This window comes from Periplaneta americana, chromosome 11 (assembly GCF_040183065.1).
Source record: "Periplaneta americana isolate PAMFEO1 chromosome 11, P.americana_PAMFEO1_priV1, whole genome shotgun sequence".
Lineage (NCBI taxonomy): Eukaryota > Metazoa > Arthropoda > Insecta > Blattodea > Blattidae > Periplaneta > Periplaneta americana.
Genome location: NC_091127.1, coordinates 26,010,716 through 26,038,267, shown reverse-complemented (window position 1 = coordinate 26,038,267; position 27,552 = coordinate 26,010,716). Strand labels below are relative to the sequence as shown.

Genomic DNA, 27,552 nt, shown 5'->3' with positions numbered 1-27,552 from the left:
AGAAACTTTATTGAAACTTACCATATTTTACAACAATAACATGGATTATACAAATAAATACAAAATGAACAAATGAAAATAAGTAAGTAAATAAATATGTAAATAAAAGTAAGTAAATGAATGGAAGAATGAATACAAAACACGTTTATGATGTCAAACTTGCCTTATAATTTAGATGATCATAGTGATGAATAAACTGTGAAAGTTCACATACAAATCTTGTTACAGGCAATCCTGTGTCAGAAGATATGTTCAGCCAGGAGAAGACGGAGGACGAGGTGGATAGTGCAGCAACTGCTGAGCACGTGAAGCTGCTTATAGAGGACTGCAAGAAGATGCTCATCAGTGACACAGAAGTGATACTGGGGGCGTGGGGCCTCATAGACGCTGATCCTGTGTAAGTTTATAATAATAGCAAAGTTCTAGTCAAGTGCTGGTAAAACTGTGATTATGTTACATAGATAATTGCTTATTTTTATATTTCTTGAACGTTTCCACATGTTATTATAAGTCGAACATATTTGAATTACCATGGCAGGCAAGCAGTTATGCTTGTGATCAGTGGCGGCTAGTGGATTGTGGATTTAGGGAGGCTGTAAGCAATAACCTAGTTTCATCTCACAATTTGTCTTATTTATAAATACCTATTAGTTTAAAAACATGCTCAAATCACACACACCATTTTTTGTCCATCGTCAGAGTTGAAGAGAAGACAGACAAAACAATACAAATGATTGTCCATGTTGAATCTTTCGTACACTACTTTTAACACTTGAATATAAATTGATTAAATGGCGATCTTACTCGTATTAATTGTGTAAGCATATGCGGCTTACAGCTGTTTCGGTGCTTCTTCACACCATCCTCAGAGCCTACTAGATCTCGGGTCATCTCGAACTTGCACACAACAGGCAGCGAAGTTTGAGATGACGCCGAGATCTAGTAGGCTTTGAGGATGGTGTGAAGAAGCACCGAAACAGCTGTAAGCCACACATGCTTACACAATTAACACGAGTAAGATCGCCAATTAATCAATTATTTACAAGTGATTGGTTTCTTCACAACCATACAGCCAAGAAACTTTGTCATAGTTACTTTTGTCGAACTTTCTTGAATAAGCAGACCTTCCTCTGCATTCTGCTTGTTTGTGCTCAATATTTAAATTGGGTGTAGCTCTACGGTTTTCCTGAATAAATACTTTGTCTCTTAAATTCACGCACAAATATTTAACACTTTCAAGTCTGAAACTTCAATTTCCAATGACGGCTTCCTAGTCCTACTAAGTAGGTCTACTAACTAACAAAGTACTTTTTCGTGGGATAACAACAAGTTTCTTGTTGATCCTTGTCTCACTTCTTATAATAAATTATTCTTTTTAAACTAAAATTATCTTAGAACACTTAAAGTTATTTCAAAATTATACATGTATTTTTAATATTATTTGAAAATCATTTCCGAAGTTATCATTAATTTTATTACAAATTATTTAGAATATATATCGTACTCAGTGGCAGTGCGTCAATAAGAGCACAAGAGCACGTGAACACCTTATTTCCATTAATGCACGACTAGTTTTATTATTTAATACTGTATTGGCTTAGTGGGGATGTATAATATCAGGATCGAGTATTTTAAACTTCCCGCATCTTGCATAAACTTCTTATGTAAACTTGGCAACATCCGTTCACGTACAAGCCGTGCTCTTTTCAAGAAGGTTACAGAAATTTCACGCATGCGAGGGAGAAAATTGTCTTTTGCGGCCACTTATGACTCTTCAAGAGCACAAAGCATTAAGTGAACAGTGCATCTATCCTACAGATGTCAGATGCATCGATGGCTATTGTTCATGTGCTATATCTCGAGGAGAAAATTTAATAAGTCTGTATTTTAGCCTGCAGGTGTCAGCATCTCACTGTCGGAACGTTTACTTTATGTGGATGTGTGTACAGTGCTGCTACGAGAGAGTAGTTTGTGAATTACTATACTTCAGTGTCGGCATTTAGCATAGTTTGGCTTTCAAAGACGTGCTGGCTGAATGTGATGGTGGTATGAATTTAAATATCTGTATGGTGGTGTATATTATTTAAGAATAATATTTACTGGCATGTATTTATAGTAATCAATCTATGCGAATGGGATTACAGTACTGGTATAGACTATAGTGTATCAGTGTGTTGTGAATCAAAATACAGTATATTACTGAACACACGCTTTTGTAAATTGTTTTATGTATTAATTTTTAACAAGTGTAAACAATGAACTCTGTTCAAGTAATTTTGAAGAGTAAAGAACTGGGTAAACTGGCTTTCCAGGAAAAATTGGAAGTAAAAAGACTAGGTTTCATCATCATCATCATCATTATTATTATTATTATTATTATCATCATCATCATTATCATCATCATCATCATCATCATCATCATCATCATCATCATCATCATCATCATCATCATCATCATCATCATCATCATCATCATCATTATTATTATTATTATTATTATTATTATTATTATTTGATGTTGTTTTGGTTTATATACGGTTTTTTCGACAGTGAAACATTGGAATTATGACATTTCATATTAGGCTAAAAACATGATTTCAAATTCTCTTCGATTTTGGAACACAAAATTGTGAACACACATAATATTTTATCACGAGCCGCCACTGATCGTACTTTCTTTACTTTGCCAAAGATGAGATAGATTTCCTTGAAAACGCTGTTTCTCTTGCACAACTCTGATCAACAATGCAATGGATTATTTGGTTATGGTCTTAACACCTTACGTGCAACAGTTCACTTTTAAGACACCAGATACTCACCTTTCCTTGTTCCGTGTTGGATAGGAGTTGCTAGAATTGGTGACAGATGGAGTGTTAATAAAGCTTTAGATGCTTTCTGTAATCTGTGTTTAAAGGGGAGGGGGAGAAGAGACTGTATGGGGAGGAAAGAAGTGTGAAGATCAATTTAAGGACAGAAGATACTTATTTTGAAGTGTTAGCTTTACAATCTAGTCGCATAAGACTTGCTTGGGGACTCTGCTAGTCTGGTAATGTCAAGGATTACAATTATTTTGAGGTGGAGGCACTTGGAGGACGAAATTCATGGGCTGATACTCTTAGATGATGACAATGAACCACCATTGCATTACATTTCTTCTGTGTTACCAGGTCTGGAGATCCAACAGAGACGGAAATGGACACGATTCTTATTCTGACAAGAGACTCGTACTACGTTGCAGAGTAAGTCTTGCATTATTTATTTTCCTTATTACATCCATAAATGTTTTGCTTCAGATAAATGAATTAATGCTGTAAAAATTTTCCTGACATTGAAATGAAATTCAGCATTAAAGAAAATATCAGGATAAAAATTAGAAGTATTACAGATAGAAGATTTTTGCACGTGATTACAAATTTCATTAAAAAATGAATAATTTCAAGGGAAAAATTGTTCCAGAGCCGGGTATCGAACCTGGGACCTTTGACTGAGCGCGCCAGTGCTCTGCTGACTGAGCTACCCAGGAACTGTACTAGACCCTGACTCAATTATTCCTCTTATACCTACATACCTTGAGGGGATTGACAGAACATCAGAGCCAAGCATTGAGTGCACACTTACTGTGTGACTTAAATTTGTGGTTTTCTGTTAACGAACAGTAAACGTGCATTATACAAATCTGACTTCTGAAGGACATTTGTATAATACACGTTTACTATACCTGAAAGTTACGTATTTACTGTTCGTTAACAGAAAACCACAAATTTAAGTCACACAGTAAGTGTGCACTCAATGCTCGGCTCTGATATTCTGTCAACCCACTTAAGGTATGTAGGTATAAGAGGAATAATTGAGTCATGGTCTGGTACAGTTCCTGGGTAGCTCAGTCAGTAGAGCATTGGCACGCTCAGCCGAAAGTCCTGGGTTCGATACCCGGTCCTGGAACAATTTTTATCTTGAAATTTCAAGTCAGCTTTACAGGAGCTACACCTGAAAATCAGATTTGTATTCATTAAAAGATGCTAGAAATTTGTGACTGCCTTGAGCTGGTAGAGTTTCTGCATGGTTGCAGCTGCAAACAGAGAAAAATACACTTTTTAGTTTCATAATTTCAAGTAACATGACAGTGATGTTATTGAAAGTTTGCGAAGGAGGATGTGTTCTGGAAGTTATATTTTGTTGTTGTAGATATGATGACCAGGTGGATAGAGTGACGAAGTACCAGCATGTTCTGCTGGACGACCTCACTCTGATAGAGTTTGGCGTACCAGAGCAGTCTGGACCTGGATCACTGTTCAAGCAGTCCTCCAAGGTGGGACATCACTGTATTCGACTCCACTATAAGGTGGCGTCCATGCACGGCTACTACCACATGTTCCGCTCCACCAATCTGCGCTTCTTCAATAACATGGCTGTGGGCATCAAGACAGACGAGGAGATGATTGGTAGGCTACTTACAATCTTTGTAAGCCTGGGTGAATGATGGAAGTAAACAGGATTCAAGGTGGCAATATGATAAGAATGCAGTGACTGGTTAATGTTATAGACAACCTGTTTTTAGTGTATTTTTATAAACTACTGTAATAATTAATAACATACTTTTTCGATCAGCACTGGTCAGCTTGATGAGTTATTGACTGAATTTGGTATAATTTTCCTCTATCCAATACCTAATTCCCTCCTTACCCTTTCCTATCCAGTCCTCTGACTGAACTCTTACTTTCTTCGACCCCGATGGCATTAGAGCATTCGAGGCCTAGGGGTTCATTTCCCTTTCCTTCCTCCTCTTTCTACTTTTCTGTTCCTAGTGTTGACCTGCTATGGCACTAAAATCGTCCTCCAGTGGCTTAAGGAGGGAAAGCTGGTGATCAACAAGATCTCCCAGCTAGGTCCAGTGGACCCGTCGACCAACAGCAGGTGTGGGCCTCCAGACATTCTGGGGGTTGTGTGTGAATGAAGTAGCCACCAAAACGTTAAAATATGGTGTTCACTTAAATCGGCTACAACTTGCCATTTAACACTGCATAGAATTGGAATATATCAGTCCCCTAACTGCCCATTGTGCAACTCAAACCAAGAAATGGATTCGGAACACTTCAAAATCTGTACTTCAGTGGCTGGTCATGATAATATCTTTGAAAAATATTGGAGTGCAAGAGGTCAAATGACTTTGTTAAACGCCTGGCATTAGAAAACAACAACAACAACTTTTTCGATCAGTAAGAATTGCAAATCTGTTAACATGAATTGATGACAGATGAAAGAGATATGAGGCCATTCTCATTCAATTATTGCTTCATTGTTGCCATATCTCCTTCCCTCTATTTAAAAAAAGCCCCTTGTGCAGGCTCTTGTATTACCTTATTTTGACTATGCTGACATTTTACTGACTGACCTTTCCAGTGACAACAAAACGAAACTTCAACGTGCTCATAATTTGTGTGTACCTTTTTTAAGCAGTGTTCGCAAATATGATTATATTACCCCATTCCTGGAAGCAGTAGGATGGCTTAAACTAGATAAGAAAAGAAATTTACATTCACTTTTCCTTCTCTTCGAAATCTTAAACTCCTCTTTTCCTTTGTACTTGCCATCTCACTTCACTCACCTTTCTTCCCACCATAATCTGAACACACGCTCTTGCCATGAAACAATACTAACACTACCATCCCATCACATCTCCTCATACTCATCCTCTTTCACAATAGCCCTGCCAAGACTCTGGAATTCGCTACCTGCTAGCATCAGGGACTGTCGAAATAAAATTGAATTCAAACGCAAACTTACTAGGCACTTGGTCAGCAATTGAGACTCTTATTCTATCACAAAATATTTCAATATCCGGTAATTTCATCACTATATAAGTTTATTATTCTTGGTTTAATTTGTCCTTTAGTAAAAAAAAATCTTCTTTTTCTTAACTTCTACAATAATTGTCTAGTCTTTATTAATCAGGTAATCTCTCAGTACTTCGATTTTTGTTGTAATTGTAAATTTAATATTAATTGTAATTATAATTGTACTAGTGGCTTGTGCAGCAAATGCTGCAAACTAAGTTCATTAGACGTATAAATAAATATTTTTCAGATTTATTTTCAACTAAAAATACCAGACATTTTGAAAATTATTTGCTTCCATAATAATGAAACATACTACCTCTGAATGTTATTTTTATGCCAAATACTTTTTCTTGAACCTATCCACCTTCAGTTTTTGAGTTTTAACGCGAAAACGTAAGTAAAAATGTCAGGACGATCAGTGGGTTTTTCATGTGGGAGTAAAGCAATAGCTATTTCAGATCATTGTGGATTGTAGAAAGTCAGGTTTGCTATGCTTTCGAACAACAGACATAGCATCTTGGTATAGCTGCTGCATGTAGAGCTTGAAATGTAGAGGGTAAAATCATTTTATCCTGCTAAGAGATCTTGCTGAAATGATCGGGATACTACAACATTTTCTAGGCCTCTTACAGTTCCTAAGGAAAGACAGTATTACTTATCAGTAAGTAATACTGTCTTTCCTTAGGAACTGTAATTTTTGCGCTCTCTCAAGCCAATACTGAATCTACACCATATCACCATTAAATATATGAAAAAGACCCAACCCACTTGATTAATAACTATAAAATATATGATTTTTAATAATAATAATATTATTATTATCTTACGCAAGTTTTGTAGTTTATAAATTAACATCATGGCATTAACTATAATAATAATTCATTTTTAATGGTAATAGTGTCTAGTTTTGTAGATTTTAATATCCAATACCAGCTGTACTCAGAAGATTACACACCGCAGAATCAGACCTGTAAATAATTTTTAGTAAGTCTTGAAGCTTTTCATAACCAATTGAATTTGAACTCTAAATATGTCAGCAATCGTGCAGGTCATGGCCTTCGTGTAATAGCCTATTGTTTATTGTAGTGTGTTTTGTTTTATTTTGAAATGCAATTAGTTCTCGAAACTGACGAAAGATGGATTTTGGAAAATAGGAAAATTATGTACGAAAACTGACATTTCACTGAAAACTGCTATTTTTCTGAAAAACTTTGGGTTCCAAGCTTCAAAATGAGGGGTCATTTATTAAAATCCATTCAGCCGTTGTCCCGTAATTTCCATTACCAGTTCAAATTATATATATAGATTTTTCATATTGTAGTTTTAATCCCCTAGTAGAGAGGAAGAGAAGGCCTCATAGCCTTATCTCTACCAGGTTAAATAAATATATATATTATAATACTACTACTATATCACAATTTTAATAGTTTTTGGCATTGTGTTGCAGAGTCATTGAAAGCGATTTGTGAGGCATTCACAGTTGCTCTAGAAATAGCCCATCTACCAGAGATCCCATTCAGACAGGGGAAACTGGACAAGCGGAAGAGCAAGGTGCTGTCATCAGCCAACAGCAGTAGTCTGTTGGGGTCAGGCAGCTACCTGGACGTGATGACTCTCCCTCACATGACACGTAACGTATCAGAATCGCAGCTGCTGTCACTCAAGAATGTAGGCACCAAGGCTCTAAACAACGTGACGCAACAGTTCAACAAACTCAACAAGTTGGGCCACAGCTTCAATACCAGACGTCCCAAGCATGTAGCAGACAGCACTGACAAGGTACATCAATCATGTCTTTTGATGTTTTCCTGATATGGTTCTAAGTGCTTCACAGAGTAACTTAAACCTATTATCATTCAGCTGTAACAGTGAGCAACACGAGTTGAATGAGTACAGTTGCATGTGGAGAGATCCGGTAATGAGAAGAAGGTAGTGAGGTGAATGACCTGCGTATTTTACAGTATTTTATTATTCATCATGACCTTGTTAGGACCAAAAATTAAGTTTTACAGAGCAAAAAGTACGTTGAACAGGGTTGTATAGATTAGGTGTTGTTACATTTGCAGTTATCTTGTCAAATCTATTTCTCGAAATATTATAATCTACGAGATTGGGTTCTGAATCGATCACTACCTTCGAAAGTTCGATTTTATTGAATGTTTTATTTAAATATAAATTCAAACCACAACAATCGTGTCTACAGAAGTGCATTTTATTATTCATCATGACCTTGTTAGGACCAAAAATTAAGTTTTACAGAGCAAAAAGTGCATTAAACAGGGTTATATAGGTTAGATGTTGTTACATTTACAGTTATCCTGTCAAATCTATTTCTCGAAATATTACGATCTACGAGATTGGGTTCTGAATCGATCACTATCTTCGAAAGTTCGATTTTATTAAACTGTTTTATTTAAATATAAATTCAAACCACAACAATCGTGTCTACAGAAGTGCATTTTATTATTCATCATGACCTTGTTAGGACCAAAAATTAAGTTTTACAGAGCAAAAAGTGCATTAAACAGGGTTATATAGGTTAGATGTTGTTACATTTACAGTTATCCTGTCAAATCTATTTCTCGAAATATTACGATCTACGAGATTGGGTTCTGAATCGATCACTATCTTCGAAAGTTCGATTTTATTAAACTGTTTTATTTAAATATAAATTCAAACCACAACAATCGTGTCTACAGAAGTGCATTTTATTATTCATCATGACCTTGTTAGGACCAAAAATTAAGTTTTACAGAGCAAAAAGTGCATTAAACAGGGTTATATAGGTTAGATGTTGTTACATTTACAGTTATCCTGTCAAATCTATTTCTCGAAATATTACGATCTACGAGATTGGGTTCTGAATCGATCACTATCTTCGAAAGTTCGATTTTATTAAACTGTTTTATTTAAATATAAATTCAAACCACAACAATCGTGTCTACAGAAGTGCATTTTATTATTCATCATGACCTTGTTAGGACCAAAAATTAAGTTTTACAGAGCAAAAAGTGCATTAAACAGGGTTATATAGGTTAGATGTTGTTACATTTACAGTTATCCTGTCAAATCTATTTCTCGAAATATTACGATCTACGAGATTGGGTTCTGAATCGATCACTATCTTCGAAAGTTCGATTTTATTAAACTGTTTTATTTAAATATAAATTCAAACCACAACAATCGTGTCTACAGAAGTGCATTTTATTATTCATCATGACCTTGTTAGGACCAAAAATTAAGTTTTACAGAGCAAAAAGTGCATTAAACAGGGTTATATAGGTTAGATGTTGTTACATTTACAGTTATCCTGTCAAATCTATTTCTCGAAATATTACGATCTACGAGATTGGGTTCTGAATCGATCACTATCTTCGAAAGTTCGATTTTATTAAACTGTTTTATTTAAATATAAATTCAAACCACAACAATCGTGTCTACAGAAGTGCATTTTATTATTCATCATGACCTTGTTAGGACCAAAAATTAAGTTTTACAGAGCAAAAAGTGCATTAAACAGGGTTATATAGGTTAGATGTTGTTACATTTACAGTTATCCTGTCAAATCTATTTCTCGAAATATTACGATCTACGAGATTGGGTTCTGAATCGATCACTATCTTCGAAAGTTCGATTTTATTAAACTGTTTTATTTAAATATAAATTCAAACCACAACAATCGTGTCTACAGAAGTGCATTTTATTATTCATCATGACCTTGTTAGGACCAAAAATTAAGTTTTACAGAGCAAAAAGTGCATTAAACAGGGTTATATAGGTTAGATGTTGTTACATTTACAGTTATCCTGTCAAATCTATTTCTCGAAATATTACGATCTACGAGATTGGGTTCTGAATCGATCACTATCTTCGAAAGTTCGATTTTATTAAACTGTTTTATTTAAATATAAATTCAAACCACAACAATCGTGTCTACAGAAGTGCATTCAGAAAACTCTCTGAAACCAAGGGTACTGATGCCTAGCGATAATTCATTTATTTTATTTTCTTCTTCTTCTTCTTCTTCTTCTTCTTCTTCTTCTTCTTCTTCTTCCTTCATGCATTAGACATTATTATCTGTAGCAATCTACAAATCTTGTTCATGCCACCGTTTTTTGGGTCTTCCTATATTTCTTTTCCCTACCGGTTTATAATTCTTAAAATGAAATGGTAGTCTGTCTCTGTTTATTCTTTGTACATGGTTTATCCACTTGTTTTTATACTCTTTAGTTTTATCGTTCAGATTATATATATCTAATTCCTTTCTTTTATCTTCACTTCTTTTATGGTCTATTTTCTTATAGCCAGCTACTGCTCTTAGAAATCTCATTTCATTTGCTTCAAGTTTGCTTTTATTTTTCTCTGCCATGATCCAAGTTTCGCTCCCATACAACAGTTTTGGCACTGACATTACTTTATAAAACTTTAATATTGTGTCTTTTCTTGCTTTATTTTTCAAACACCTTTTCATAGTGCCGTTTAGATGATTAAATACTTCCATTTTTTAATTTGATCGGACACTTTTTGGTATGATATATTTCATCCTAAGTACTTAAATTCTGTAACTTGTTCCACAATATTATCAATTACAATTTTTGATCGGATGCTCTCTTTTCCCTTGAAAGCCATCGCTTTAGTTTTAATTAGGTATACTGTCATGTTATATTCTTTTGCTATTCTATTTAATGCATGTATTGATTTTTGAAGATTATCTTCCGAATTAGATATAATAATCTGATCATCTGCAAACATTAATGTTAATGCATATTCTCTTTTGTTAAAATTATGGGAGTAAAAGGGTATAATATTTATCCATTGTCTAGTAATTTCGTCAATGTATATGTTAAAAAGTAGCGGAGACATACTGCATCCTTGTCTTACACCTGTATTAGTTTTCTCCGTTTTTAAATCTTTGGCTCCTGATGTCTGAATTTTTGTTTCTTGCTATATAGTTTTAATTACTTCAATTAGATGAAGTGGAATATCTCGTTTAAGCATAATTGTCCAAAGTACATGTCTCATAATTTTATCAAAGGCTTTTGTGTAATCAATAAATAATATGTGTGTTTCTCTATCAAATTCTCGGTGCTTCTCAATTATTTGTTGTAATATGAAGACATTGTGCATGATCTACCCATTCTAAATCCTGTTTGTTCCTCTAATAATATTACCTCTAATATTGGTTTAATCTTTCTGTGAGTATTTTTTAATATATTTTATAGGCTGTATTTAGCAAACATATAACACGATAATTTCTACATTTTGTTCTGTCTCCTTTTTTGAATATTGGTTTAATCATTGAAATTCTCCATTCATTGGGTATATTCCTCTCAAGCCAAAATTTATTTAATTTATTTTATTTTCTTTCGAATTTATTTTAAGTAATTTTTAACTGCTTAATAGGCCTAATTTCGTTAAAATAACATTTCTTTTTGTAGCAGGATGAATTATTATTATTATGTTAAACTGAAGTTCATTACTTATGCGTTTTTTAAACGAAACATTTTGAACATGTAAATTAAAAGTAAAATGGTTGGGACTAAAAAATTATTTCGTTATTCTGAAAAGTTCGTAATTGCAGCATTCATAATAGCGGCATTTCACTGTAATATGAACTATTATACATCTTGATTACACAACTTTTAATACTATATCACTTCGGAAAACGTATTGTGTGTCTTTCACGTATTAAATTTCAGACATTCTAAAATAACATGTTTAATAGCTATATATATATATTTCTTCCTACAACCATTAGATATAAATATAGAGACATGCCTTGAGGCTTTATGAAACGATCCATTCTTTCATTAAGGTGCATTCTTGTACATAATTCATGTGAATTGTAACCTTGACCATAATTTTGTATTATAATTTTATTATTGTTTATTGCTTATAAAATATGTATTTTGATGCCAACTATAACTCTAATATACCTCAGGGTGAAATAGGGTTTATTACATTGGATTAAAAAAAAATACAGACGCACAAAAACACATCCAAATGAAATTCTCAACACACAACTCAATTTCAGAACACACACACTCTTTGACTCCAAATTACACTACACAAACACACCCCCACAGGAAACAAAACAAAAGGCGCCAAGACCAGCAACAGCCAGTTCTGAAGATGGCCAATAGCAGGCCGAAACATGTTAACAAGTTGAAAGACACACAATACGTTTTCTGAAGTATTATAATTTGTGTGCATATTATTGGGACGAGATATTGTGAACTTGGTACTTATCTCTTTCAGAAGCAAGGTCCGATGTTCACCCTAGGAGTGCCAGATAACGTGCCACAGGACACTTCATCTTCATTGGCCACTTCGAAGCATTCAAGTGACGATGACGAGGATGTGGTTTCATACGATTATGTTCAGGATCACCGCACATCGCTGCTGGACCAGCAAGACATGCCTGTCTACCCCTTAGGGATGCCCCTCCGAACAGAGGTAAAGTCCCATGACTTGTTCCTGCCTGGTGTGGGGATTGTCATGAGCACAAAGGTTAGTGAGACTGACACGCACAGAACACTCGACCCCATCCTGCGGTTCCAGCCATCAGCCGCCCCTCTCATAGACAACGTTTCTCTCTCACGTGTGGTCCAGAATGTCTCTATTCGCGGGCATGTGCTGACCCACTCCCGCACAGACCTCAGTCTCGATGTTTCTAGTCTAGCCCCCTACCTGTCCAGGAACTCCTCCCTGACCCCCAGCCCTCACAAGGGTGGTTCCACAACCCCCGAGATCACTGTCGAGAGCGCAACGTCCACTCAAGAAGAGAGATCAGTTTCCTTAGGAGCATCGAAGACGAATCAGAAACCGTTAGAATCGACCTCCAGGCAAGGTCAGGCAGAGAAGCGACCAAATGAATTGAAGTCAGTACTGTCGTCAGTGAAGCTGACGCCACCTAACACACTTCAGCTGGCCCGAAAGCTGTCACACTCCTCAGACGAGGTGGACAAGCGGCAAGGGGACAAAGCGAAGGAGACGAAGGATGACAAGATTAAGGGAGACCATGTCGTCGAGTGCGAGAGCCAGAGATCAGCCTCTGTGCGAGATCTTAGTCTGAATATAACCTCATCACAGAGTGAGAGCGCCATCAAGACATTTCGAAGCGGCATCACCAATGTTATCACCAGTCCTGCAGCTGCCACCAAGGATCTGGTACTATCGCCATTCTCCAAGTTTGCGAAAGGGATGCAGAACCTGGGTGCGAATCTCGACCCACGAAAATTGAAGACCGGAGGCATGACCAACATAGGACGACAAGTGGGACATGTGGTGACAGAGCACCAGATGGAAGAACACAGGAAGCTGCAGGAGAAGTGGAAGAACTGCAGGACAAGGCTCATCGCACTCTAAAGATACCAGCCATGAGGAGAATTTCATAACAATGTTAAAATTAAAAAGCCTGAGCATATTCATTCCAAAGAGCTAGATTTTTTGAAGGTTGTACATGTACATGTTAAGAAACAAAAATGTCTTCAAATTTAGTAAAAGTATTGTGGAGCAGCTTTGCTATTAAATTAAAGTAATGGAGTAACAATACCTATTTTGAGGTTGTATGAGGATGACCTTAATTTTATAAAACAGGAAGCAGATGTTAGTGAAAATTTGTGGTAGTTGTGAAGAGGCTAATTTGTCGGATTTGAGATGACTTCCACTCGTTTGTTAGGAGTTCATGTATTGAAGTGATTGAGGTTCATTGTTGTTGGCACTTACGTTGCAAGTGTTAAAGTAAGTGACTTGTGAGGGACATAGGTGGCGGACTTCACTGAAGCGACAGTAGTTCTGGATTTACGTATTGCGAAGTTGTGTCACATTAGTCAATTATAATGCTTGAATCATAGTGTAATCATTATGTGGTCCAGATATAGGACACCAGTTATTCGCTTCTCAGAGGTTGAAAGTATCCATAGGTGAATAGTGTCTTGATGCTTGCTCAGTTATCGATAAAAGTAAAGTAGATACTTTTATAGAACTATGAGTGTTCTCAAAGTATTAGATTTTGGGAATTGTTGCATTGAATGCTGCAGATGTTTAATATTTATTGTAATCTATGCCAAAATGTTGGTATGACAACATTAATGCCAAACTCTTAAAATATTTACATTTAAATGTAGTAATGGCGCAGCGTAGTAAATTGTAAGACCCAGAAGGTAATTGGTGTGAAGTCAACAAGCAAACATTTGTAGAAGAAGAAGAAGAAATGTCACACTGATGTCTGCTAATTTAATCTATTGCGAACAAGCTTCGTGTTCTGATGCTCATTCTTTTGATTAATTTTTATGGAGAGATAGAGTATAAGAAAATTTCTTTGAAAAAAAAAGATACGTGTATGTATAAAGACTGTATGAATTTGTTGTACCTGTTACGTTTTATTTTCAAATTGTAAACATTTAAACTTTAAATTCACTTTTAAATGTCTGTTTAGAACAGAAGTAAGCTTAAGATTTTCTGATATATATATATTTTTTTATTTTGTGTTGGTTCCAAATTAATTTTAATCCATATATTGAAATTTCACTCAAATATTTACTTTTATCACAAACAAAAGTATTACAATTGTTTAGAAGTTTTTCTTTCTTTAATTATTGCATTAATCATTTTATTTTGTATGCCATTTCTTAATTTATCCAACTCACAATATCATTACTGTTAAACCATTCAGTTTTTCTTTTTGTTTAGATATACCTTATATGAAATGAACATCTATTATGAAGTTCATAATACGCCTATTTACCGGTTACTTTTGTTGACTTAAAATTTCATCTTGTAGTATATTGCCAATTAAAAGCAGTTGTACATGCCGATAAGGTCGTTTTCACAATCTAAGAATTACTTTACAATTGTTCACTCAATTCTGCATTAACGTGGAATTTTAACAAATGCAGAAGTAAAGGGATATTGATTAAATTTATTTTTGTTTGGCCCCTTTTAATTTATTATACTCATTGTTTGATAGGTGGGATAACAAATGGCAGGAAGATACTTTCATTTCATATTTTCCAAAACTGAAAATTTCATTGATATTATTTTTCATTTAATGAATAGTGAACGTATTCTGCCTTTGAAATGTACATTTCTATTGTTTCGTGATATTTATGTATGGTCGTTAACCAGTTACATTAAATTCATAGAGAAATCTGTGGAGCAGTAGTTACTCACATTATGTATGATAGCAGGGTGTCACTTAGGAAGTTTTCACTGATTCATACTTAATACCACCAAAGGTTAGCTTTTGGAGTAATTTGCACCTGAAAGTTATCTACAGATGGACAATACAAATGTTGAGAATTAATCAGTTATATGTTTTAAGATTTTTTAATTTGTTACAAATGTAGTGTGGCATAGGACCTAATTTTAATTTCTTCGTATGCAAAATATATTGCCCTTTCTTGGCCTTGAATTCATAATTCACGATAGTTTGGTCCAACTATGGTAACCATTGGACTACCAAAGATAACAGAATCTCTCTTAAAAATGTTAGAATATATAATTTATTAGAACATGACGCATATGTTTTGATCTAACCCATTTCATTTCCAACCAGTGTCAGCTGAGAGTCACGATAGGTTCATTGCAACTGGATTTGTGATTTAAGGATGTCACCTCAAGACAATTTCTTCCAAGTAATGAACATTGTACTTTATTCTGCTGAATTATTTTTTTAAGTTGGAAGCAATGTGGATTCGCTGGACAGATGGATATTTGATAGAAAAATGGTTATAACTACTAGCTATAAAAGAATCTCTGAAATGCTGAAAGTCAGTGGCGAATTCTTAACTTGTGCAGCAAATTCTCCAAGTAATCGATCACCTCTTCGATGTTTATATTGTACTCAAGCTTGGGACATACCTCCTCGAATCAGAATTGCATTAGATCCTTTCTATCCCAAATTTTTCATCATCTTTATTGTGATATTTCTTAAAGATCAGCATGGTTTGGTATTCCAAGTGTTGGATTTTCAGTGTGTCTACTTCTTTGTGTGACTTAATTCTGCATGTCTTGCCTGTCACTGGTGTATTCATCTCTTCTGACTTCATCTATCTTCATTCTTTCTATACTGTGACTTTTCGTTGATCTTCCACTTTACAAGGACTGTATCTTGACAGTCATTATACCTCATGTTCTTAGTATTCGTTGTGTAATAATTCTGGCCATTTACGTGTTTTAGGTGTGGCATAATGTATATTTAAATACATTTTGGATTACTTTTTTCTAAGAAATATGCGCAAATATAAAACTAACTAAAAATATGGAGATATTGCTAGAAATTTTCTCATCGTTTCTACTTTTTAGATACCAGAGGACACCATCAGAAGCCAGCTGATAGAGCCATCTGCATGCTGAAAATAGAAACAGTAAATGGACGATACAAAGGCAATTTTGACAATAATTATTTTACTTATGATATTGATTAGATATCGCAAGGTTCTTCTTTATACCATAAACTTAATGTGACATTGTAAAGAAGAATTTGGATTTCCCATTGTGTGCTGAAACTTAAACATCTCAGACATTCCGAACTACTTCTGGGTCCCTTCATAGTGTGGCTATTGAAACAACTGAAACATTCTAGACAATGAAACAATAAAGCAGGCGACCTTCGGTCTTGGGTATTATGACCTGTTTTGTTGAGTTCATTAAGTCTGGATATTTCCAAACAACTGGACAGTTCTAGGAGTAACGGACTCAACAAAGTAGGAGACTCTTCAGGTTTTGGGTGATTTCAAGTACTACGCATTCAATATTACACGACAGCTGAGAGCTGATGTCGCCACTGTCGTTATATACAAGACATTGTAGATGATTATGGAGCGTGGAGCATTGAGGGAATCAAAGCATTTGTGGAGGGGGATGACGCACACTGCTAGTTCGTGGAATCAACACCATTCAATTTACAACGGTAGTAGTTGAGAAACGTCAGATATGTTAAATACAGTAGAACCTCTATTATCCGTGGTAATGAAGGGGATTGACTGAACGGTTGATCAAAAAAATAGGATAATCCGTATCATGAAAGATTTCGTAATTTCCTCCATGGTCTTGTATTTAACTTGCTAGGAGTGAATCAGAATTTCACTAATTTAAGTCAGGTTATTAACAATGGGTTTTTAAGGGGGACGGAAGCCCTTTGTAATGACTGTCTCGGAAATATAGGAATAAAGGAGGTCTCATCTTGTAGATTTACATACTTTTTTACACTTTATCCTTGTCTTTTTTTTTATTAAATCGCGCAGTTGTAACTCTCGCATTCTGATGCCAGAAGAGCAACAGTTTCTCTTTCTCAAACCATTCCATTATTTCCATTTTTTTCGATTATATTATAGAACGGCAATGCGAACAGTACACAATGTTGTGTAACGATAAAGGCTTGTAATAACACTCTCTAGCAAAACTTATGTAGAACCTACGAATATGATTTACAGAACAGTATTTCATTTAAGTTATTTATTTCTGCAGGAAAAAAGAGCGAGAAATACAGTCGGATAATCCGGCAATCGGTTAATAGGATGTCGGATAATCGGGGTTCTACTGTATGAACAAGCTATTGGAGAATGCAAATTCTTCTCTACGTTGCAATCATTGTGAAGGTCTAAAATCTGGTATTAAAATGGTATATTGCTCCCAGTTTTACTTTACTTCCGAAAATAGCTGTATTTGATTCCAAATACAAACAATGTAAATGTCACCGAAAATAGGATCAGAAATAACAACCAGAAAAGAAACACAATTGCACGAAACTGGCTGAAAGTAAGAGGTGGGCACTGCATGAAAAATCAGCAAGTCCTGTATAAACTGCAGAAATGGTTTCTTTCATATCAGGGAAGGATTGCATGATGTTAGATTGTAAGAACGAAGATGAAAAAAAGACTGAAAGCATTATAAATTAAATTAAATTACGAATTATTGATGGCATTGGTTATGCCCCGCCTTCTAAACAATACAGTAAAGAATCTTTAAGAAAATTTATGATTTTCAGTCTCAAGGTTAGATCATGTAAGATTTCGATGTAAGAGGTATTTTGAAGTTAAAGTAATCCATAAGATGGAAATAAAGGAAGTACATGCGCCTTTTAGAGCTGTAATATCATTATATTGGCTCCAATCCTTGCTCCAGAGGCAACAAAATCCTGTTACGAATCCGAATATTGCTATATAATACAGAATTGTGTAATTTATATAAATATTACATACCCACGAATATTTATCAGCTATATTCAGTACAGTCCTCTGTTAAGTAGTGTTAATTTTGTGGTGTGTATTTGAACTTGTATAGATGCAAGAGGATTTTACAATGTATTTGAATGTTGCAGACTCGATTGTGTTCTTTGTGCTCAGAAAAGAATAAATTCCTAGTACTATGCTAATACAACTGTGTGTTAGCAATACAGAACTGCGAAAGGTTGTTAGATTTTTGTACATACCTACTGTATGAAGCAGAATTTTCTTTCATTGTTACTTTGTTCGTAATGTTTAGCATTTAAATATTCTTCCATTAATCATATATTAATACAGAGTACAAATTTATGACAAACATAAGTGTGCAATCTTGCAAGCAAACAGAACTTCCCATTGTTTGTGCTGTCACGAATTTCGTTTTTTTTCCTCTGTTGAACATTTTGCATTTCACTTCTGGTAACTATATTTAAGCAGTAAAAATTATCTATGTAATATTGATATAGCCTAATATCCAACACACATTGATAGGTTGTTAACTACAAATCCTTCATTCCATAGAATTAATTATACAGTAATGATATTGAATTCTATACAAGATAATTTTCACCTGGTGTACTGATAAATTCTTCAGTCTAGATCTGCTCTTACACAGAATTTCTATAAAGAAATTCGTGCAGCTACGACGAAAATAAATCTGCTTATGTACCAAATTGCTTCTTTTGTTCAATTTGGTATGCATCCACATGTTCTCGACATTTTGAGTGTATATTCATGGATCATCTGTCAAGACAATTATTTTTATGAATCACAATGGAATGTATATAAATCCCATTAGCAGTTATATTTAAATATCCATGGGCTTTCCAACTATCCGAAACTATACAGCTCCTAACTAATACATATACTTCTGTTATCTCCGCCAATATGGAAGCAACTTGATCTTGCACCTAAATTACTGAGCAGTTTCCACTCTCTTTTCTGATTCTGCCAAAGACCTAATGGCCTTTCTTGTACTGTCCCCCTAAGGTACTTTCTGTGAAAGTATTTACTGTCATTGATTTCCAAGACAATTTGGTTGCCGTTTCTCTCTAGGGTTACATTCCGAGGAAGTTTCACTCTCCTCCCTGCAAAAGATGAGCCATTCTAGGATGGTGTGGTCTAGACCAACATTGGTTTCATGCTTTGTGTACATTTGAGACGTATCATACGCACAGCAGTACACAGTTGTAATTATTTGCTTCAGTGGCAAATGGCTGTTGCTGAAAAAGGAATCCTCACAAATATTTAGTGTGGAACAACTGGATAATACCCACGGCAGAGCAATATCGATAGTCGACGTTACTCGCTGGCCACTAGTCACCAGGCCGTACCGAGCTATGCCATACAAAACACACTCGAAATGGTGGTAGTAGAATTCGCGACTATATTCTTAAATAATTCACTGCAAGATTTTATGTAGTACAACGGTGGTGTTTTGAATGCATTAAAAGAAATGCAGATATAGTAAGATCTTAAAGTAGGTTATCACAAAGAAATGAACATGAAAAAAGGCGTGTTTGATGGAATATCATTTAAATGACGGAAAGTAAATTTGCGGTTAATGTTCGCCAAAGCATTAAGTACTGGTACGTAATTATGACAACGTAGCCGTTTTATTTCTGGCGTAGAGAAAAATACCCAGCCTTTTACGAAAAAAAAATTTAGGGTCCATGAAATTATTCACCGCTTTGATTATAGGTCTATTATTGTTTATCAATATTACGAAACAAAATGTAAATGAACTTCATGTTAAAATCTCATGTCACTTCCCCATCCCTAACCTAACCTAACCTAACCCAACCCAATCTAACCTAACTTAACCTAAGCTAACCTAACCCAACCTAACGTAACCTAACCTAACCTTCTCCCATTCCTCGACCTCATATCATTTATCACGTGCGGCTCGCGACAGGATATTGCCTGTCTGCGCATGCGCGGACTTGGCTAATAAAAACCTAAACTAACCAAACCTAACCTTCGTATATCCAAGGTCTGTAACTGGAACAAGAAGGGATCTCAATCATTTAATCTGCAATGTACACGCGAAAATAAATTCAAGTAAGGATTACGCTTCCACTGCATGAGAGGTCCGCGCATGCGCTACAGCAAAACTGTTTCTGTCGCGAGCCTCTCATCTAAGCCACTCGTCATAATTTACCCGCAATATTTGCGCAAATACACCTTGTACCTAACAGTGGTGCTATCTCTCAATAATGTTCAGAACGAAGGAAGTAGACAGAGAGAAAAAAAAAAGGGTAATTGATAAGTACAGGAATGCCATTTCGTAGTTCTTTAGAAATAACATGTTTAGCAAGACTTCTGGCTTCTGTTGCATTAAAACAATTGTAAAATACGATAATTTGGTCCAGGGAGCATCCGTTTTTGATGCAAAGATAATTCGTTTGGCTTGTTTCTTAAATGAAATTACGAAATGGCGTTCCTGTGCCTAAGTCACGTAATCTACTTGCAATATATTTGCGCAAATATACCTTGTAGCTAACAGTGGTGCTATCTCTCAGTAATGTTTAGAACGAAGGAGGCAGAGAAAGAAAAGAAACAAATTTCTCCCTCCAAAGACGCCACACACCAACATCGTGTTCTTATGTTGGCGAGATTGTGTATTTAGTTAAATTTGGTGCTAAACGTAACGGCACGGTTCAAAGATACCGTGGTAATTCTCCAGTATAGCGTTTAGTGTTTTTTTTTACATGATATGTAAACACTCATCTTTTGCCGTGGTTTGTTTCAGTGAACACATTTTGTGTTTCGTAATACGCGTCATTAAGCCACTCATATTCTTCACTTTCTACATCATTTTTTCTCTGTTTTTTTTTTTTTTGCTACTGCATCTGATGGACCCCACATTATGTCGGCATTTTCTAAAATTATTTTACGTCCTTTTAGTTTAACCAACATTTTCGTACAGTTGGGCACTGGCAATGCTTCTTAAACTCTATAAAGAGTTGAAGTTATATTCCTATTTATTGGATAATAGGTTCCCCAGTACCAAGTGGATTTGCAATCAGTAACAGACTGTTCCTTGTTGACAAAGGCATTCCAAAATCACTTCCCCCTTTGCTGTAGTACATTGAGGTTAGAGTGACTGTCTTTCGAAGTGGAATCTATATTGTTCCACAGAAAACTTGGAATATATAAGTTCATCATTGTCATTGTCACACTTACAGGAAATACTGCAGGCGAAGTATTGCATAACTTGTTAAAAAAGATGACATGTACAATTATTTTTCATTGGACTGAATTTTTCCCATTGAAATCCAGAGTTTCAATTTTGCTCATTGATATTTTAATATCATGTGTTGTGCACATCCTATTCAACTGGTGTATCGACATCTGTAATTTGTTCTCTATGTTTTGTAACAGGATCTGATCATAAGGGAAAATTTAAATAATAACATTTTTAGAAATGGAGTTCCTGGGTTTTGCTATAACATTCGTTCTTGCAGATATTTTCCATATGAATATCGGTATTGGAAAGAGTGAGGAAAAGGCTGCACTCTTTTCTTAGTTCATTATTAGTTGAAATTCTACGATTTTCTTATAACATTGTATCTATAATAATGTATTTATTAAAATATATTCTTAGCATTGGTTTTATAAGGCACTGTCGATACTCTTGACTTTGCATAATCTAATAAAAGACAAACGCTAACAATGGTGATATTGACACGATTCCATTGTTATCTATAATATGTCAGTCCTTGAATTCTCATACAGTCCCCAGCGAATAGGGATTATAAAGAATGGACACTCTGCATCGGTACCTTTGATGCAGCCGGACTTATTTCAATGACCTTCAAGCCAGCTAAAGCATGAGATTCTGCTTTCTCCCTAGAGTTGGCGCTGACATCACACCAGCTAGCAGTCGACACAGCGGAAATATAGCACATATAATTAATACATTTAGGTACATTATGTACTCAAATAAAATAAATTGGATCCATAAAATAATAATTCCGTCATTAACTTTATAATGAGAGTTGAGACGTTGACCCCAACAACAATTAAAATATGTAATGATTTGATAGCACTGAAAATGGAAAAACAAAACTCTTACGAGAAGTAAAGCCATATACCTATATTATATTATATACAAATATTAAACTAATTTGATACTTAATTTTATAATGTATTATATTATTTTATAATATAATTTATTATATCCGAAATATAAAAAAATTATTATTACAACTAGTTCGTCACTGAGAAATAAGGGAAAGCTGTTAACTTGAATTTATTTGAAGCAAAGCATTACTGGATTATGCAATAAGGTAGGCGATGTTTGGATCCTGTGTCTCAACTCTATTCTCAATTATTATCTTAGCCTATGCTCGATTACACTAACCTCTAGCGCTTGAAAGTAGAATTAACCGCTGGCACACAGAGAAACAAAATACACGCAAATTCGTTCAGTGTCCATTCTTTATAATCCCTATTTGCTGCAGTCCCCATATGTTGGAAGGATGATCTGCCACATGTTTCAATGGAGAGTGGATTGGGCCAATAGGCCCATACAAATGATGATGATGATGATGATGATGATGATGATCTGTATTACTTTTAGTTAAGATACTTAATCGTGTGTGTTTGTTTTTCTTTTATAAGATGAAATTTTCTCTTCATTTGCACACATTGAATATGAGTTTAGATTTAATTCATAAAATTATTCCATTTTGGTTTATAAATGAATTCGAACATAAAACTCGTACATGCTTTTAATTGGCAATAGCGTGCAACAACTGGAAACATTAAGAAATATATATATATTTTTTATTTTTATTCACAATATATATGTTTACCTTAATATAAGATCTTATACACTATCTTTTGTTTCTCGTATTTTTCAATGTCGTCATGAACATTTGCTGTGTTAGGACCTATGATCTTACAGAATCTCAAGATGTTCTTGATCTCTAAAATTTTATTACTCATAATCATTTATTTATTATCAAAGTTCTTTTTCGAATAACAGCTCATAGTTCAAGTGGAATTGAGTGTCATGGTAGGCCAACATTTAAAAATTGTTCCTTACTCACATACACATTACACATTAGTAAAAATATCCCTACAATTTGAACTTAAAGTTAAATCTTAAGCAAGATTGAAACAGAATAGTACTTATTGTCAGTTATTTGAATTATTCATGTATCAAACAATCTTAAGGTCGTAATGTTGAATGATAATTATATTCTAACTTTGTTGAACGAGTCACAGTATAGGAAGATCTGCTATGTTTTGATGTGAATATGTCTTTGTTCGAAGTACAGTTGATGAGAAATCTGACATTTTTAGCATAACACGAAGTTCAAGAAGTCTCCGCTAGATGCTGCACATGCCAAAGCATATGTGTGCTGCAATCTGCCGAGTGTTTCATAATATATTTGCAAGTGAATAAGCAATTTAGTCATATTTTTAATAACCAAAAATCGAATACAATAAAAATACTAAACAATAAAAGAAATCCCTGATGGTACAAAAACAATAAAATACAAAATAATAAAACAAAGCCATATTCACGCAATCATTGGGATTTTGTGAATCTCCTTTCACTCTTTTTTTTTTCTTTTTTTTTTTAAATGTTTTACTCTAATATGCATGTTGGATTGCATATTACTTCTTTTATATCTGTACTTCCACTGAAGATTACATTTTGGGTCTTAATGTTCCTATTACACGACCATTCTATAATGGTAGGCATTGTTGAATTGTAGTGCAGTAACCTTGTTATGTATAATACAGCTAAGTATCTACATATATGTATATTAAGTTAGAATGTATGCAGTGATGTCACATGTCTATGGCTTATGATTATCAGCTGGGCAACTGGTAGCTGAAAGTAGAACTGTCATTATTAAATAACAAATATCTGATTGCTAGAGCAAAGCATAAGAACAAAGGCGGGTGGCATGGCATGGACTTTTGTTAGGCTGTCTTCTTCATAAATTATTATATTTCTTCATATTGACCCAATTCTGTCTCTCTAAGAATAGCTTGCCAAAACTCTAGATCACTTTGACCTAGTGCAACATATGAGCTGGATTTATGTTGCATTAAGGAAGATGATGATGATGATGATGATGATGATGATGGAGAAATAGTGAAATAATGATATTGGAAACGTGAATTTAGTATGATAAGCTGCAGCAAAAACCATCTTTCTCCCTTGTAGGGTCTACTCGAACTTTTCAGGACTTAAAGATGATTTTTCACCATGGAAAGCCGACATTGTAACCTTTAGACTAATAATTAGGACTCTGATTTTTAGGTGCTAAAAATCGGGAAAATATTTATTTTTTATATGCTGAAAATCGGAAAAATATGTGACAAAAAAGGAAAAATATTTAATTATGTTTCAATTATTTTATGAGAGTATATAAACAATATGTCCCGCGCTGTGGCGTCGCGGTCTAAGGCATCCTGCCTAGGACCTGCGTTACGGAATGCGCGCTGGTTCGAGTCCTCATGGGGGAAGAAATTTTCTCATGAAATTTCGGCCAGTGTATGGGACCGGTGCCCACCCAGCATCGTGATGCACTTGGGGAGCTACGATAGGTAGTGAAATCCGGTTGCGAATACCAGGTATAACGGCTGGGGGGGATCATCGTCCTAACCACACGATACCTCCATTCTGGTTGGATGATCGTCCACCTCTGCTTCGGCATGTGGGCGTGAGGCCAGCAGCCAGAGGTTGGTCTAGGCCCTTCACGGGCTGTAGCGCCACAGATTATTTATATAAACAATATGCAGTACTGACCAGTATAAATTACGCTGTCTTGCCAACTGCTGAAGAATTACAGTACACAATGAGATTCGTCCTCAAGTTGTCCATCACTAATGGCTGACAATTATCGTGGAACAGTGCCTTGTACCAAGAAAAAGAGCACCCTGATCATTGAAAAACAACATGCGCTCCCTAGGGATATGTTTATGATTGGAAACGAAGACAGAGGCAACTGATGTTTATGAAATTATAACTGGTTTCTGAATCAGCGTTATGATAACTACAAGGCACTCCTAAATGACACATCAGTGTTTATGTGTGTTAGTTACAATATTTTAGTGGTGACAGCTCTTATCGCTTGTGGTGAGAGAGCAGGTCCACAGATAGGCAATTCTGAGAAACAGTTGCCAGCTGTCATGTCTAAGCAACTGCACTGAACATTTGGGTGATGATTAATCTGAAATGTGCTTTTGTCGAAAATTATTTGATGAAAACTTAATTTTTGTGTGTTCTTAAGTGAATATTTCAAAATATGTATTTACATTAAAAAAATTAAAAATATGTGTTTGTGTGTAAAATAAAATTGAGTATATGCTCATATGACCTTGTCCGAAACTTAAAACACAACTACGAGTTTCTATTACAATGCAAAAAAAAAAAAATTTATTTACCTAAAAATCCTAGACCTACTAATAATATTGCTCATTCTCGCAGTTTTTGTAAAGCAAAATAAAAGAGAGTGAAATCGTGCTCTATTAGGAAATGAGAGACCAGAACTGTTTACAGGGTTCAGCTTAAGTGGTAGACATGTCATATGAAGACGTTTCAGTTTTGTGAAATCAGACTTAGAAACGTCCAAAAATTTTACTGAGGTAGAATATTCTTGAATGAATGATGGCAGTGCCTACAAAGATATGCTTCTACCCGCCTTCAGTTTTGTAACAATCCAGATGTTTGCTTCATTATGACAACCGTACCTGTATTGTATGATAATGCTATGACATATACATCACAGATTATGTTAACGTGATATCGAATTATGTCACTGTTGATGATAGAGCATTAATAGCTGAAGACTTGTGTGAATAGAATGTCGATATAATTTTTAGTACTTCATTTCTTTGAAAATATCTCATTTTTTTAAAGACATTGTATTTTTAATTTCATATATAATTTGTAGCAGTGTTTTTAAACTGATTTCTGTAGCTACAGAGTTTTAATTTCTTTAAAAAATTATAGAATTTCATGTCGTAAGCTGTTGAAATGTGACATTATCACCCGTTGATTAAGATTTTGTATGAGTTATTATTATTATTATTATTATTATTATTATTATTATTATTATTATTATTATTATTACTATTACCACTAGTACTGCTATACTTGCAGAAATTTTACACATAAGTGCAGATAAAATGTTTACTGTCAAATAGGGATTATAGGTAATTTCAGAGATATCATGTACAGTACCTGTTAATTACAGACTTGAATCTCCAGTATATTCAATAGACTGTGATTGGAGAAGGGATGAAGGAAGATATTTTTGTGAAGTACAAAAGGTTTAATGCTTTTACTTAATTTTTATTTCTCTTTAGTTTATTTCATATTGCCAATGCTAGACTTTTTACCATTGTTCGCAATCATAGTTTTTCTTTATATGCATTTTTTACTTTGGTCAGTTTTTATTTGATAGAAATAATTTTTATTGGTTGTAATAGTTCCTTTAATATGTTTTGTTCACATGTTGCTTGCTGTTAGCTTCACATTTACCGAGCAGCAAGGAACTTAATAATTACTAAATATTTGTTGTAAATTGGTTTAATTAAGAAATATGATTTTCTTCTGCAGAGATAAGGTCACGATAGCCATTAACACTGGGGCAGACAGAAGAAATCTTGGAGCCTGTGTGTAAGATACCACAGTTATTCACCTGTACGTAATTATGTACAAAGTTAGTCTTCATAACTTCTGTTTATAAAGTATATACTTTTGATCATTTCAGCTCCTGACATTACTTGTCAGAGGTTAGAATAGTGAGGTTTTGTATTATTGACCAGTTGTAAAGTATAACTGGATTGAACGAGATGTAGCATATAAAGTTTATTCTAAATATGCATTTGCATTCTTTTACTTGAAAGTACAGAGAGAGGCAGTGAAAGTTACTGTACTTTGCAGGAGATGTCGAGAAACAAATTGCCTGCAACCCATTGCTCAACTCACCGGTAAGCTGTAGCAGTGTGGGCAGGTGTTCAGTTTCATTACAGTAAGCTTAAATTATTAGTTAAAAGTTACCTAATGAATGAATGAATGAAGTTAAAAACTGTAGTACTTCGTAAGTGTTCGCGTAGGCTTCCGCGGCTGGTGTACATGGTCTGTGAATAAGCTTCGGGGCTTCTACTGCGTTGTCTTGGTGTTGGTGGCTGACATTTCGACCACTGTGTTGTGGTCATCTTCAGAGTAGTTGGATAAGGAAATAGTCTGCGAGCTCGTATATTTATATATACTATATGAAGAGTTCGCGGGAAAAACGATGAATGCCACAGTTTTGTTAAGGTTGATGTCATTATCTAATTCATGGATCACTACAAATTTAATGTTGTTCGTATGAAAAATGGTAATAAGGAGAATTTTCACCACGAATACAGTAATCCTTTCCTTTATTTTCTATAGAAACAGTACTACATCTTGCAGTTATAGACTCAATTAGATCATTGTCTAATCCTTAACAGAAATGTGACATTCATCA

At 34.8% G+C, this 27,552-nt stretch overlaps 1 protein-coding gene across 5 annotated transcripts in view; it reads left to right on the top strand.

Annotated features, from left to right (window-relative positions):
* The window catches only part of sp3 (phosphatidylinositide phosphatase spermathreecae), a 73,390-nt gene extending 46,151 nt beyond the window's left edge, over positions 1-27,239 (top strand). For 2 of the 5 annotated variants that reach the window (XM_069839158.1, XM_069839159.1), the window contains 5 exons: positions 229-397; positions 3,168-3,239; positions 4,186-4,442; positions 7,285-7,616; positions 12,096-15,669. In XM_069839158.1, coding sequence (XP_069695259.1) covers positions 229-397; positions 3,168-3,239; positions 4,186-4,442; positions 7,285-7,616; positions 12,096-13,205 — 1,940 coding nt within the window. In that variant the 3' untranslated portion in view covers positions 13,206-15,669. Of the gene's footprint in view, positions 1-228; positions 398-3,167; positions 3,240-4,185; positions 4,443-7,284; positions 7,617-12,095; positions 15,670-16,145; positions 17,926-26,654 lie in introns of those variants that run through there. The other 3 variants (XM_069839162.1, XM_069839160.1, XM_069839161.1) reach the window with 3 other exon arrangements.
* The last annotated feature ends 313 nt before the right edge of the window (positions 27,240-27,552 follow it).